We start from the raw sequence: 13,589 nt of genomic DNA, 5'->3' as shown, positions 1-13,589 counted from the left end.
GTGGACAGGACAGGACAGCCCTCAGATAGGCAAGCTCAGGCTTGACTGAAAGACCCTGTCTCAATGAACAGGTGGAGAGTGATCAAGCACGATCCAGATACCAACCTTGAGCTTCCATAAGAATGAGCATGCCCATGCACATGCACACACACGCCAACACGCACACATACATGTGTGCATGCATACCACACACTTGAAAATGGGATACACAAAAGAAGGCTGTCACTTCATGGGAGAGGTTAGGTAAAGAGGGGCTTTCAAGTCCCTGGGAGACTTTCAGCTAAACCAGGGTTCTCAAGTCAGTGGACTGACTCCTTTCCTGCCTAAGAGGAAGCCAAAGGCTAGCACATGGGTCACTGTCACCTTCAATATTTCTCTTTGGGACCCACTGGCACTAGGGTAGAGCAGTGTTGAGCCCCGGAACCCTGCCTGCCCAGTCCCTGTTGATCCCTCTCTGCCATGATTTGTTACTCTAACAAGTGTGGGGTTGAGTATGTACCAGCCCAATGCTGGCTGGGGAGCAGCAAGTCACCGTCCATGATAAAAAGCGCTGAAGCTCACAGGACAGAGAAGGGTTAGCCCTGGAAAAGATGGGCTGGTCAGAAGATGGTAAATGTAGCAAGCAAGGTCAGAGTCTGAGGCAAGCAGGGAGAGCTTCAGCATGACCACAAGTACACATGGAGAAGCAGCCGCCTCCCGGTCCTACTCAGATGGAGACCCGCACATAGGCACACAGGGACCCGCCCAGCCCATCCTGCCCCGACTGAGGCAGCAGGGACAAGGGGCCTTTTTCCAAAAGAAGCCAATTAGGACAGGATATATGAGCACACATAAGGACACCATTATATCCAGCTATCTCCCTGCAACTGGAGAAAAGTAGCCATGAACTCTCAAGGATGGACAAGGCTTCGTTCCACAGCAATCCCTCTTGGCCCTGCTGTCTTGAGCCTCACTTCCTACTGAGCAGAAATCCAGGAGGCAAATGGCAGAAGGCAAAAGCTGGACACTGTCTGCTGTTCAAGGACAATGGCTGGAAATCCTTGCATCATGCCGTAAAACATCATGAGTAAGATACGTCACCCTATCCCCAACTCCAGAACTCCTCAACACAAGGTAAGATGTCACCCTATCCCAACTCCAGAGCCCCTCAACACAAGGTAAGATGTGTCACCCTATCCCAACTCCAGAACCCCTCAACACAAGGTAAGATGTCACCCTATCCCAACTCCAGAGCCCCTCAACACAAGGTAAGATGTCACCCTATCCCAACTCCAGAGCCCCTCAACACAAGGTAAGATGTCACCCTATCCCAAGTCCAGAACACCTCAACACAAGGTAAGATGTGTCACCCTATCCCAACTCCAGAGCCCCTCAACACAAGGTAAGATGTCACCCTATCCCAACTCCAGAACTCCTCGACACAAGATGTCACCCTATCCCAACTCCAGAACACCTCAACACAAGCCTCACCTTCCTTACTTAGAAAAATCAAGGCTACTCCCAATAAAGGGCCCCCGAGGTGATTATGCAACCACTAGGTCCCACCCCTAAAGAATACGACCTCAGCCAACCATAATGACCACATCTGTGACCCTAGTGTTTGAGAGGCAAGAGGACAGCAGAGGCTGTGTGAGACCTTGTCTCACACAAAAATAACAACTCTGCAGCCTTCGCTCTGTACTTGAACCCACCTTCTCTGGTCCTCCAGGCCAGCTCTTCCTAACCTTCTGCCTGTAGGACTGACAGCCCACTGCCCCCATACCCACATCCTTTCTGGCCCCACAGGCAGCTCCTGAACACGAATACGCAGGTCAGCAGACATGAGCCTCCTGGGACCTGTGAGGCCTTAGAAGAGGAACCAGGACTTGCTAGTCTTCACAGCCCACTCGCATCTTCCCAATTCCTTTAGAAAAGGAGTTAAGTTCCTTAGGACAGCATCATTTTACAGAAATCTTATATCTTGAAACCCTCGTTGAAAACATAAATGTCAAACGTACACTCATTGCAGTAGTGCACACCCTTAATTTGAGGAGAGGCAAATCTCCATGATTTGAGGGCTAGCCTGGTTTACACAGCAAGTTCCAGGCCAGCCAGGGTCACACAGTAAGACAATGCAACAAAAAAAAAAAAAAAAGGAAAGGAAGGAAGGAAGGGTGAACATCAGTTAAATATTCTGTCCTAATGAGGCAAGTCCAAAAAGTTCAGGCTGAGGGAGATAATAATTAGGGACTTAGACAAGCCTTTGTTGTGACACAAGCCAGTAATCCCAAGCCTGGGGAAGCTGAGGCAGGAGGATCATGAATTCCAGGCTAGCCTGGGCTACAAAGTAAGACCCCTGTCAAAAAGTGGATAATGATAATAATAATAGTAATAACCAATCGATACAAATTTGTGGGTAAAAGTGCCAGCCTGCTGACCTGAGTTCAGTCTTCAGAACCCACAGTAGGAGAAACCAACTTCCAAAGCTGAGCATGTGGTCCAACAGAGCGCGCACACATACATATACGGATTTTAAAGTTAGAAAAAAAAAAAAAAAAACAAAGCAGGCACAAAAACAGAGCCCACAATACTTTCTCATAACAGTTTTTTTTTTCAGAGTAGATTAATATGCCTTGCCTTTATTGAAGTGTTTCCTACAGTGCTAGAGGTAAACTCAGGGCCTCCCATAAACTAGGTAAGCACTCTGCCACTGAGACACACCCCCAGCCCAACTTTTGTAACTACTATCATCTTTGATTGATTAGACAGACAGTCTGCCTCCATGTGTGGGCTGAGGACAACACTCTCCACCAGGGCGTGAGCCAGTGCAACTGCTACACTCTGCGAGACACAGGCCAAGACACCTCAGACCACACAAAAACAAGTAAGGAAAAATGCTCCAGTAAGATCTCATCCATAAAAGGCAGGTGCTGGGTCTTATCTGGGGTAACCTGCCCATGGAGCTATCTGATCTGGGGTGACCTGCCCATGCAGCTGTCTGACCTGGGGTGACCTGCCCATGCAGCTCTCTGACCTGGGGTGACCTGCCCATGGAGCTATCTGACCTGGGGTGACCTGCCCATGCAGCTCTACTCTAAAAGGCAATCCTTCTTCTGGGTCCTCAACATTGCACCTACATTTTTGAGAGACAAAGAACAAAGATAAAGCAGATGATTCATTCACAAAGGGAACAAGACCCTTGTTACAAGGACACAGGGTGACAGCCACACTGTGCTCGGGGACAAGGGCCCCAACAAGCAGCAGAGTGTACTAACCTCGTCAATGAAGACATGTGTGAATTCCATCAAACTCTTGGCACTCACAATTTTCTGAAGCAGGACTCCAGTGGTCATGTAAATTAACCTAGTGTCCTCTGTTGCTATTTTCTCTAGCCCTACCTAAATTTGAGGAAGGAAAAGAGGGAAAGGAAACACAGGCTTCAATGGCTCTCATTTACCGACCCAAACAAGTTACATCCATTTTACCTAAGGAAGGGAGTAAACGTCACTGCATTCCAGAAGATATTTAGGGTCCAGATGAAAGTCAGGTTCTCACACTGATTTTCTTCTGTTTTAGGCAGGGTTGGCTTATCTGGTGCTGCTACCTGGAGTATTTTCATGTTACAAGACCTTACAGACTATATATAAAGGTCTAAGTAAAAAGATTAAATATTAAAAATTCTCCCTTCTCTCCTATTCAACTGGGGAAGATTAAAAATTATTTAAGAATTTTACTATCACTGTTTTTAATTATACCACAATCCTGCTCTTTTGATTTCCAGTAGAAAATAGTTACACTCCAACATCCACTTACATAGGATAAAGAAAGTAGCAAGAAGAGAAAGTTGCCTTGCTCTGTGTCTCACCTGATAGCCCACCAAGCCACCCAGGGTCCAGGAGCGCTCCTTACTGATCCACCTAGCAATGCTGCTGGCCCCTATCTTCCGAGGCTGCGTGACCACTATGTTGCAGAAGGCAGAGCGCTGAGTGTAGTGGTCCAGGATGTACTGTGGGAGCTGGGTGCTCTTACCGCTACCCGTGGCACCGTGGATGATCACCACAGAATTGCTTTCTATCAAAGAAATAACCTGTAAGTTAGAAAGAAAAAAAGAAAACCTTTCACAATTGACACAGAGTAGCAGCCACATAAAGTACTGACCCCACGAACAGAACAAGAGGACTGAAAATGGCTTCCACCTTTAAAACCAGCCCTACCGCCAGTACCGGAGTGGTGGGTAGGCGGCCGCCATGAAACATGGCCACACTATGCCCGCAGTGCACAACCGCTGACCGCTGTGGCGCCAGGTCAAAGCAAGCAGCGCTCTAGTCCCTAATGCAGTCTCCTTTCCTCTTCGTCTTTCCTTCTTCTTTTTGTTTTGTTCTGGCGACAGGATTTCTGTGCGTAACCCTGGCCTGGCTGTCCTGGAACTCACTCTGTAGACCAGGCTGACCTCAAACTCAGAGATCCACCTGCCTCTGCCTCCCAGATGCTGGGATTAACGGTGTGCATTACCACCAGCAGCTCAATTTCTTCTCCAACAAAAAAGAAATGAAGATTTCAAACTTGATTTCTATGGCTCTAAGTCTAAAGTCTATTATTTTAAAATTTTACAAAGAGACTGAATGTAATATTCTACTTTTTAAAAAATCTATACTCACATAGCTTTAAACTTTCAAGTTCTTGGCATGAATTTTTTTTTTTCAATACAGGGTTTCACCGTGTAGCCCTGGCTGACCTGGGTAGACCAGGCTGGCCTTGAACTCACAGAGCCTCCTCACTCTGCCTCCCGAGTGCTGGTATTAACAGTGTGCCCACCACTGCTCGGCTTCTTCAGATGAACTGTGAACTTTCCCTTACATGTATGAGCAGTGTCCTGAGACCCTAACCACCTTTCTCACAGTCAGTGATGGCCAGCAAGTACAGAGTAGTTTCAATTTCAGAATCTAAAATTAATAAAGTATATCTACTCCATAAAGCAATATTGAGACTTTAGCAAAATAAAAATGAAATTTGGAACATTTCCTATTTATCTAAAACTTTTTTCACTAAAATAACTAGCAATAGTTTAAATATACTTTTAGCCATGCTTAATAACATAACTACACAAAACCCAAGCATCCTACTGCTGAAGGTGGTTCACACCATTAACAAAACCACGTGTCCATGTTTGAGTAACTCAACCAGGAAGCAGGAGAAGACAGCACCAGACAGGAAACCCCGGTGCAGGTGAGAGGCTGGGGTGTGTGTCTTCTCCACAAGACCTGCTTCAGGTAGGGGGCATGGAGACACACTGCTGTGACAGATCACAGGCCAGCAGGTGCACAGGACGAGCCTGGCCTGGGCTCTGTGACCTTGTGGGGGTGGCCTGCGAGGTGACTGGCCCACTGGCCTACGCGGTGACCGCCACCGCCGACTTCCCTTTTGGCCTGTGCACTCTAAGCCCTCACCCTCACCCCCACAATACCAAGAGTGCATGCTTCAGACATTTATTCAAGAAGTAAAAGCACATTAGGAAAAAGTAACTTTACCTCTTCTTTGCACTGATTTATAGGCAAATCAGGATATTTATAAGTTGTCTCTGAGATACATGCCACATTGCTTAATTTAGCCAATGGTGACCTTAGACCTGAAAAGAGAGAAAGTAAACAGGTCAGTGATCTAGCTAACCTGTGTCTATGGTTCACACACACACACACACACACACACACACACACACAAAGTATATTCTCTCTCCACAGACCAACAGCCCCTCCCCTTATTGGGTCCACTCTTGGTCTACGCTGCCTCCTAAATTAACAGATCTGACACACAGAGCACCCCACACCTGACTCAATAGTGGCTCACTGATGTGGGATTCTAGTAGTTTGCACAAGTGATGAAGTATACATTCCGTGCTACAAAATGAAAAACACAATTTACAAGCTATGGCTGTGGTTAAAGGGGCTCATTCGCTTCACTGGTCCCAACTATTTACTGTCCTCTTGTAAACTGTGCCCCTGTGCTCACCCAGCCTTCCTGTCCCTCCCCCAGATCACCCTGCCTGAGAACCCTCTCCCTCCATGGCCCCTCTCTTCCCTCTAACCCTTCCTGTACCTACAGCTCCAGCTTGCTCTCAACTTAAAAATATGAGGTCATGTTTTTCTTTTACAATTAGTCTAACAACATGTGACTAAATGTTTTGTTTTGTTTTTGGCTTTTTAAGACAGGGTTTCTCTGTGTAGCTGTCCTGGAACTAGCTCTGTAGACCAGGCTGGCCTTGAACTCACAGAGTTCTGCCTGCCTCTGGCTCCCAAGTGCTAGGTGCCACAAACGCCCCACCTAAATTATTTTATTTTGTAGTGCTGGGGTCAAATCCCAGGCCTTGTCCCCCAACCCTTATTGTATATATAGGCATGTGTTTAAATTTGTGGGGTAACATTAAAGATCAAACCCAGGTCCTCCCACACACCTCTGCTCCCCTTTCTCTGGGTCCAGACCTGAGTGTGGACTGGCTGTTTTTCACTTCACAGCCAGCAGATCCATCTGCTACAACCTCTCAAGGACAAACTGTTCCTTCCTGGGAGAGTGCCTCTCTGAGCTATCCCTAGTCCAGCTGTGTGTGTGTGTGTGTGTGTGTGTGTGTGTGTGTGTGTGTGTGTGTGTGTGTGTGTGTGTTATGGTATTGCTTTGGCTCTTTGGCTTTTTTTTTTTTTTTGAGACTGGATGTCACTCATGTAGTCCAAACTGGCTTTGAACTCTATGCAGCTAAGGATGACCTTGAACCCCATTCTCCTGCTTCTGTCCCCTGAATACTGGGATTGCAGGCATGAGCTACCACACACTGCTCTTACCCTGAAACTTTTTTTTTTAATGTTAAACCATTTTATTTGAGAAATAAGGAGAATAACCAAATCCTGCCATCCTTACAGCCTGGCGGAGGCCTCAGAGTCGGGTAGATCCTAAGCTAGAAAGTATCACCCGCTCTTGGAGACACCAGCATGTCCTGACCCTGCTTCTCAGGGACACCACATGACCTGACCCACATGTCCTCAAGCTTTTAAGACTGAGTTGTCCCTGCTTTCCTGTGGTCAGGAAAGGAGAAGCCAAAGCAGCTGTGAAGACGGACCGGGGATGGGGTGGGGGGGGTGGGGGGTGGGGGGCAGGGGGCAGGAATGAGTGGGAATGAGGGTGAGGGACTGTTCAAGGACAGAGGGTGAGGATTCTTTTAAGACCACAAAAAGGGTGTCGGGTGACTTACAGGACTTGGCTACATCATTTTGAAGGTTGCTACTTAAAGACAGAACACTTTTAAGGAAAACAAAACAAAAGCCCTTGCCACACTCTAGCCTCAGCCCTTCTGCATGGAGCACAAGATGCCACCTGACACTTTTAGGTCAGAGACCTGACACACATCAACCCCAACCCTCACTGGTGTGCCTCAGGGTGGACAGGAAACCAGAGAGCAGAAATGTTCACAGCAATGTGGCTGCTGGCTTTGTATAAACAAAATAAAAAGACAGCAACGGTAATTTAAGGAAAACCAACAAATTACATGTGACAAACTGAAGCCTAGAAGTAGAAGGAAAATACTACAACCTCAAAATATGCTGTTCTCATTTCCCATGTTCTTTATTCTGCTATTAAAATATTTTACACAAAGCGGGGGTAACAACCATTAAAACCACGGCTCTTTTCATTTACCTGTCTCATCACAGCATCAAACAAATCTCAGCTCTAACAGAGACCCAGAGGCTTCACAGGGCCTAAGGAATGGACTTGCACTGCTAAAGTCAACGTCAACTGGCTGACATGGACAACATGGCGTTTCTTACACTATCCTGCCGGATATGATTGGTGACACATGCCTTTAATCCCAGCACTCAGAGGCAGAGACAAGTGTGTCCCTGTGAGTTCGAGGCCAGCCAAATCTATATAGTCAGTTCAGGCTAGCTAGTTACATGGCAAGATGGTCTCCAAAAACAAAAACATCCCCCCTTCCAAAAAAAAAAATCTAGATACTGTCATACAAAAAAAAAGTAAGCAGAATTACTGGATATATACCTTAACTAGAAAGTTAAATCTTCAAAATAATTAATAATACATGGTTTTCCCTAAAAGGTGGGGTAATGTTTCACATCCAAACTGAGCTCAGCTTGAAAGAGGAGGCCCATTCCCTTCTCAGGCCCCTCCTCAGCACTCCACAGTGGCCGCTCTCTTACAGGCTCACAAGAAAAGCCTATAGGGTATGAAACAGACATTAAAAATATCCCCACATGGGGCTGCAGAGATGGCTCCGAGGGTAAGAGCACTGACTGCTCTTCCAGAGTTCAATTCCCAGCACCCACATGCTGCTCACAACTGTACCTCCAGTTCCAGGGGACTCAGCAGCCATGGCTAAACACCAACGGTGAAAACATCCCCACACTGAGCTAGACAGGCAGCTCCGTGGTTAAGAGTGAGCACGGCTTTTGCAGAGAGCTCCAATTCGGTTTCCAGTGTCCACATCGGTGACTCACAGCACCTACACCTGCAGCTCCAGGAGGACCTGACAGCTCTGGTGTCCATGCACGCCAGAACGCCTGCATCTGTCTGTGTTCACCGGCACACCTGTGTATGTGCTCACTCCTGTGTATGTATGTGCTCACTGGCACGCCTGTGTATGTGCTCACACAACAGACACACAGAGACACACACTGAAAATAGAATATTTTTAAAATACCTCCACATTAATAACAAGAGAGCCTTGTGGCTTTTGTTGACTACCCAAAGATACCATCCAGGACAACCAAACATGGCCATTACCTTGTGAAGCCAGGCCCACCCTATGAAAGACCTCCCCTACTTACTCAGTTTCCATCTGTGGGGATTACTTACTTTTAAATGTGAAGAAGTAATATATGGAACTCAATGTGTATCCTTGAATGTCTACATATAAACAAGTTTTTGCATACTTACAGTGAAATAACATTAATGCCACACCAAAATCAATGGAATTTTATGACAGTGTTATGTTGTGTCATAACTGGATATAACGTGGTATTTGTGTTGAAACTTGTGGTCCTGAACTAGAAGCATAAGTATCCTAAGATTTCATGATTTCACTAGAAACAGACACTGAAATAGGAATCACCATGTATCATACAGGTGTTCACACCTGAGCCTCACACCTGTACCAGGGCAGTTCACACAGGGCCTCACACCTGGGCCAGGGCAGTTCATACACAGGGCCTCACACCTGGGCCAGGGCAGTTCACACCTGGGCCTTACACTTGGGCCTCACATCTGGACCTCACGCCTGGGCCTCACACCTGGGCCAGGGCAGTTCACACAGGGCCTCACACCTGGGCCAGAGAAGTTCACACCTGGGCCTCACACCTGGGCTAGGGCAGTTCACACACAGGGCCTCACACCTGGGCCAGGGCAGTTCACACACAGGGTCTCACACCTGGGCCAGGGCGGTTCACACCTGGGCCTTACACCTGGGCCTCACACCTGGACCTCACGCCTGGGCCTCACACCTGCGCCAGGGCAGTGCCTCAGCTGTTTCCTTGGATCCACACTGCTTCCTCTCCATCATTCCTGAAATACCACCCCAAATTATTCTCAAAACACTAATGGGGACTCCCATTTTCCTTCACCTTCATCCCAGAAGCCTCAAGTTTGGCCACCCCATTAGATGAAAACCTAATTGTATCCAATCTATCAGAGGCCATCATGAAGGATGCTTTCTGGATGCCTGGTTCCCATTGTAACTTCTCCCTTAAGTAAGTTCCTCTAAACAGGGTACCTCTGCCTCGACTGCATGCCTTAGCCTCCACAGCAAGGCCACCCAATGGTCACTGTGATTGGAGGCATGCCATCCCACACTACTCACAAGACAGCCACACCAGGATTTCCCTGCAACTACTACCACAGCAAGAAGTCACACAAGAATCCCAGGAGGCAATGGCCACATCAGGAGTCCCTCCTGTGGATCCTCCACCCCACCCCACTCAGTTTTTATTTCTTTACCCTGTGTGCAGGAGTCAAGTGTCAAGTGACTGCTGCAGAGCCACAAGGCAGGAAGGACACCGCGAGCTACCGTGCGAAGGTGTGAGCCCACCTCCTCTCCTCTCAAGCAAGACCAGACTTGTGAGGGTTTGTGAGCATCACCCCCTCCCCGATGAACAGGGATGACCACATTTGTGACAGAAGTTCTAACTGTCAACCTGCCGTAACCCAGATCACCTGAGGAGGGACTCTCTAGATCAGGCTGGCTGTGGGCATGTCTGTCAAGGGTTTGATTGTTGACTTAGCCCTGACTGCCTAAGTGAAGAAAACTAGCTGAGAAGCAGAAACGAGCAGGAAGCTGGGCACATTCCTTCTCCACTGCTTTCAATGGGAGACAGGACATAACTAGCTCCTTGTGTTCCTGCCTCAGTTTCTCCTTGAAGAATAAAAGGAAAATAACTTTAGACAAGATTACCAATAAGCTTGCTTAGAAAGCATTAAGTTACACAGAAAGATTAGCTGAAGGGCATCACCACAAGCATAACTTTAAAATAGTAGCACACTAACCAGACTTCCGAGAAACTGGAAGAGTTCTATAAAATGGGACTGTACTGTACATAATGAGATGTAGGTTTCCTGAAGATGTAACCCCTTCCCCGTCACCTCAACTGTGAGCTGCTCCGCAGGGCAGTCTGCCTCAAAGGTAACTGTGGCCACTTCTCTGACCTTGTGAACCACTTAACTGCTGAGAGAGAACTGAACCCTGCAGTTTCTGCTTCCCTACCACTTGCCTAGCTGATCGATGTACCATGCTGTGGGGACCTCGGGACACCTGTATTTTATCAAGAAGCTCATATAAGCTCCACGGTTGGGGTTAATATAGTGCTACTCAGTATAGACTGTGTTCTAATTATTACAAAGGCTAAAATGAAGTGGGAAATGCTTCCACAACTCAGTTACATCCTTCAGTGGGAGCACAGGCAATCAGGGCAGGAGCAGAAGGCAGAGCTTCTCTACGTGGGCAGCAAGGCAAAGCTCTCAGAGGAGCCTTTAACCAGAACAGGCGCGGCACTAATAATTAAAACAGCCAGAGCAACTTAGCCCACACTGTTGCCAGTGTGGCTGCCAAGGGCGTTTAAGAACCATCTTTTACCAGGCACACACCAGCTCATCTTTAGTCCACACTCAGGAGGCAGGGGCAGGTGGACTGTCAATCTGAGACAGTGGCTTGCGCAGTCAATTTCAGGCCAGCAGTTAGACCTGTCTCAAAAATAAAAAATCTTTTACTTTTTATTTTATATATTACTACTCTTTAAAATTCTGTTTTAATGTTTACTATTTAAAAAATCCAGTCTTTGTATGTGTGTGTGGTATCTGTTCATATATGATCATGAGTGCGCATGTTCAAGTGTTCACATGCATGAGGAGGCCAGAGATCTATGCCAGGGGTCTCATGCATTTGTTGGACAGTGGGCTGCACAGATCCGCCCACCCCGCTCACCCAGCACTGGGGTCACTCCAAGCTTTGATCCAGGCTCAGGTCCTCATGCTTATGCAGAGGACACTTTACCAACTGAGCCATCTCCCAGCCCCTTCCTAAGTTTACTGGTTTACTTGTAGAGATGGGAGCCTCACTGTGTAGCGCTGGCTGGCCTGGAACTCCATCTGTAGACCAGGGTGCCCTCCACGTCAAAAGAGATCCATTTGCCTCACTCAGCCTCACAAGTCCTAAGACTGAAGGTGAGCACCACCACACCCAGCTAAAGAGAAGCATTAAGTATTCTCAACTAATAGGTAAGGGAACCACTGTTTAATCTCCCAAAGAATAGGTTATTTGGGCTCTATATTTAAGTTAGAAAAGAATTAATACCTTATAATATACCATACACTCATCCCCCTAAAAAATCTTGAATTCAGAAGCCATAAGTTAGGTTTTTGTTTGCTTTGAGCAAGAGCCTGTATTTCTTGGGGGACGATGTTGTACTGCATGCATTATCCATGCATCCTACATAAGATGTTGAAGGACCTGCCTACCTGGCTCACTGGGGGGTTGATCCCGGCCATACATATCAAGTTCCTGTGCTTCAAGTTGTCTGTATTTGTTAATGTATTCCATTTCTGAGCTCCTCTGGCTGAGTGACCTGCAGAGAACAGTAAAAACAAACAAACAAACAAACGTCACCAAACTCCTACGCCCGAGGGAGTTCCTGAATAGTTTTATGGAAGCCATGGCGAAAGCCATGTAAACCATTTTAATGTCAAATAGAGGTGTTAGAACCACGACAAGTGTGGAGCGCAGGGATGGATGCAGCAGTTAGGAGGCCTGGCTGCTCTTCCAGAGCAGCTGGCTTCAGTTCCCAGCACCCACCACATGGTGGCCCACAACCATCCATCACTCCAGCTCCGTGGGATCTGACCGCCTTTTATGGCCTCCACAGGCACAAGGCATGGAACTGGTACACAGACAAGACACACATACAAGCAAAACCCCCAAATACACACATGTGAACTTTTCCATCTTTCCCCCGTTTTTAATTTAATGAGTGAGGTAAAGTACATTGATAAGGAGCATGGGAACGATGTCAGAACAGAGAGGGCACGGGAGGGCTACACCGATAGCCAAGGCCATGGGTGACGTTTGGAGAAAGGCCTGAGAGAGGGACATTAGCAAGTTAGGCATGTGGGGGGAAGCAGGCCAAAACTGGCCCTGAGGTCCCAGAGTTGCCTGGGGCTTCCTGAGGGAGGAGCTGGGACCGAGGTGAGGCAGAAGAAGTCGCTGGCCTGAGCACCACTGTTTTGTCAGAGAGAAAAGGAGGACAACACCTGAGCTCTACTGCAGGGTGACAAGGGGAGTCAGGACAGCAGGAGCCGGGAGGGAGGCCACTTCCAGATCGCAGCCCTGAGACAGAGCAGCCCAGGCAACAGCAGAGAGCACTGGGGACAGGACCCGCTGAGCAGCATGCACTGTGGGTAGACGAGGGAGGCACCCTAGCGCGGCCAGAGCACCCGGCAAGACTGAGGGCTGCGACACAAGCAGCAGCGAGCTGACCACCACGGTGAGAATACCGCCAAACCACAAAGCACGCCACACCACGATTCCCCATCTCCAACCAAACTCACCCCAGCACAAGGGCCAGGCATGGGAGCTCAAGTCTCAGGGTAGGACAGAGTAGCGGGGAACACCAATCACCCCCTTCCTCCCAATTCACCATTCACATCTTGACCCTCACTGATGCTTTGGCTGGGAGAACTTAGGGCATCCGTGAAGCATTGACTGCTGGACTCACCCTCACTGCTCAGGTATGGTCCGCCCACCACAGCCCACCACACCTTATCATCACTACTGAGTGAATCGACGGAGACCCGTGAACAACAGTGTTGGAAAGACCTAGCAAGAGCCGCTATAGGTAGCGCTCTCCTGGGGACGCCTGTAAGGGCTCTCTTCAGCTGCGATTGCTTCATCCCCCTGCACAACACCCTGACTCCGTTTTGTTGAGTCTAACCACTGACGCCATCTTGGCACTGACAACGCTTCTGATTTTCCTTCCCTGGTTGCATACTGAACACAAGTGGTAAAATGGGGGTCCTTACTTTGCCAGTCAGCAGAGGACTCTTCATAGGGGCATTTATCATATCAACAG

The 13,589-nt window shown here is 48.0% G+C and overlaps 1 protein-coding gene across 1 annotated transcript in view; it reads right to left on the bottom strand.

Annotated features, from left to right (window-relative positions):
- Tdrd9 (tudor domain containing 9) overlaps positions 1 to 13,589 on the bottom strand; it is an 84,582-nt gene that overhangs the window by 59,723 nt on the left and 11,270 nt on the right. The window contains exons 2-5 of the mRNA XM_051196671.1: positions 11,983 to 12,089; positions 5,508 to 5,605; positions 3,845 to 4,066; positions 3,255 to 3,377 (exon numbers count right to left, since the gene is read on the bottom strand). Of these exons, the coding sequence (XP_051052628.1) occupies positions 3,255 to 3,377; positions 3,845 to 4,066; positions 5,508 to 5,605; positions 11,983 to 12,089 (550 nt within the window). The remainder of the gene's footprint in view (positions 1 to 3,254; positions 3,378 to 3,844; positions 4,067 to 5,507; positions 5,606 to 11,982; positions 12,090 to 13,589) is intronic.

The sequence above is a fragment of the Phodopus roborovskii genome, unplaced genomic scaffold (genome assembly GCF_943737965.1).
Source record: "Phodopus roborovskii unplaced genomic scaffold, PHOROB, whole genome shotgun sequence".
NCBI classification, from domain to species: Eukaryota; Metazoa; Chordata; class Mammalia; order Rodentia; family Cricetidae; genus Phodopus; species Phodopus roborovskii.
The sequence above is the reverse complement of the archived record's forward strand: the minus strand, read 5'-3'. Positions and strand labels throughout refer to the sequence as shown.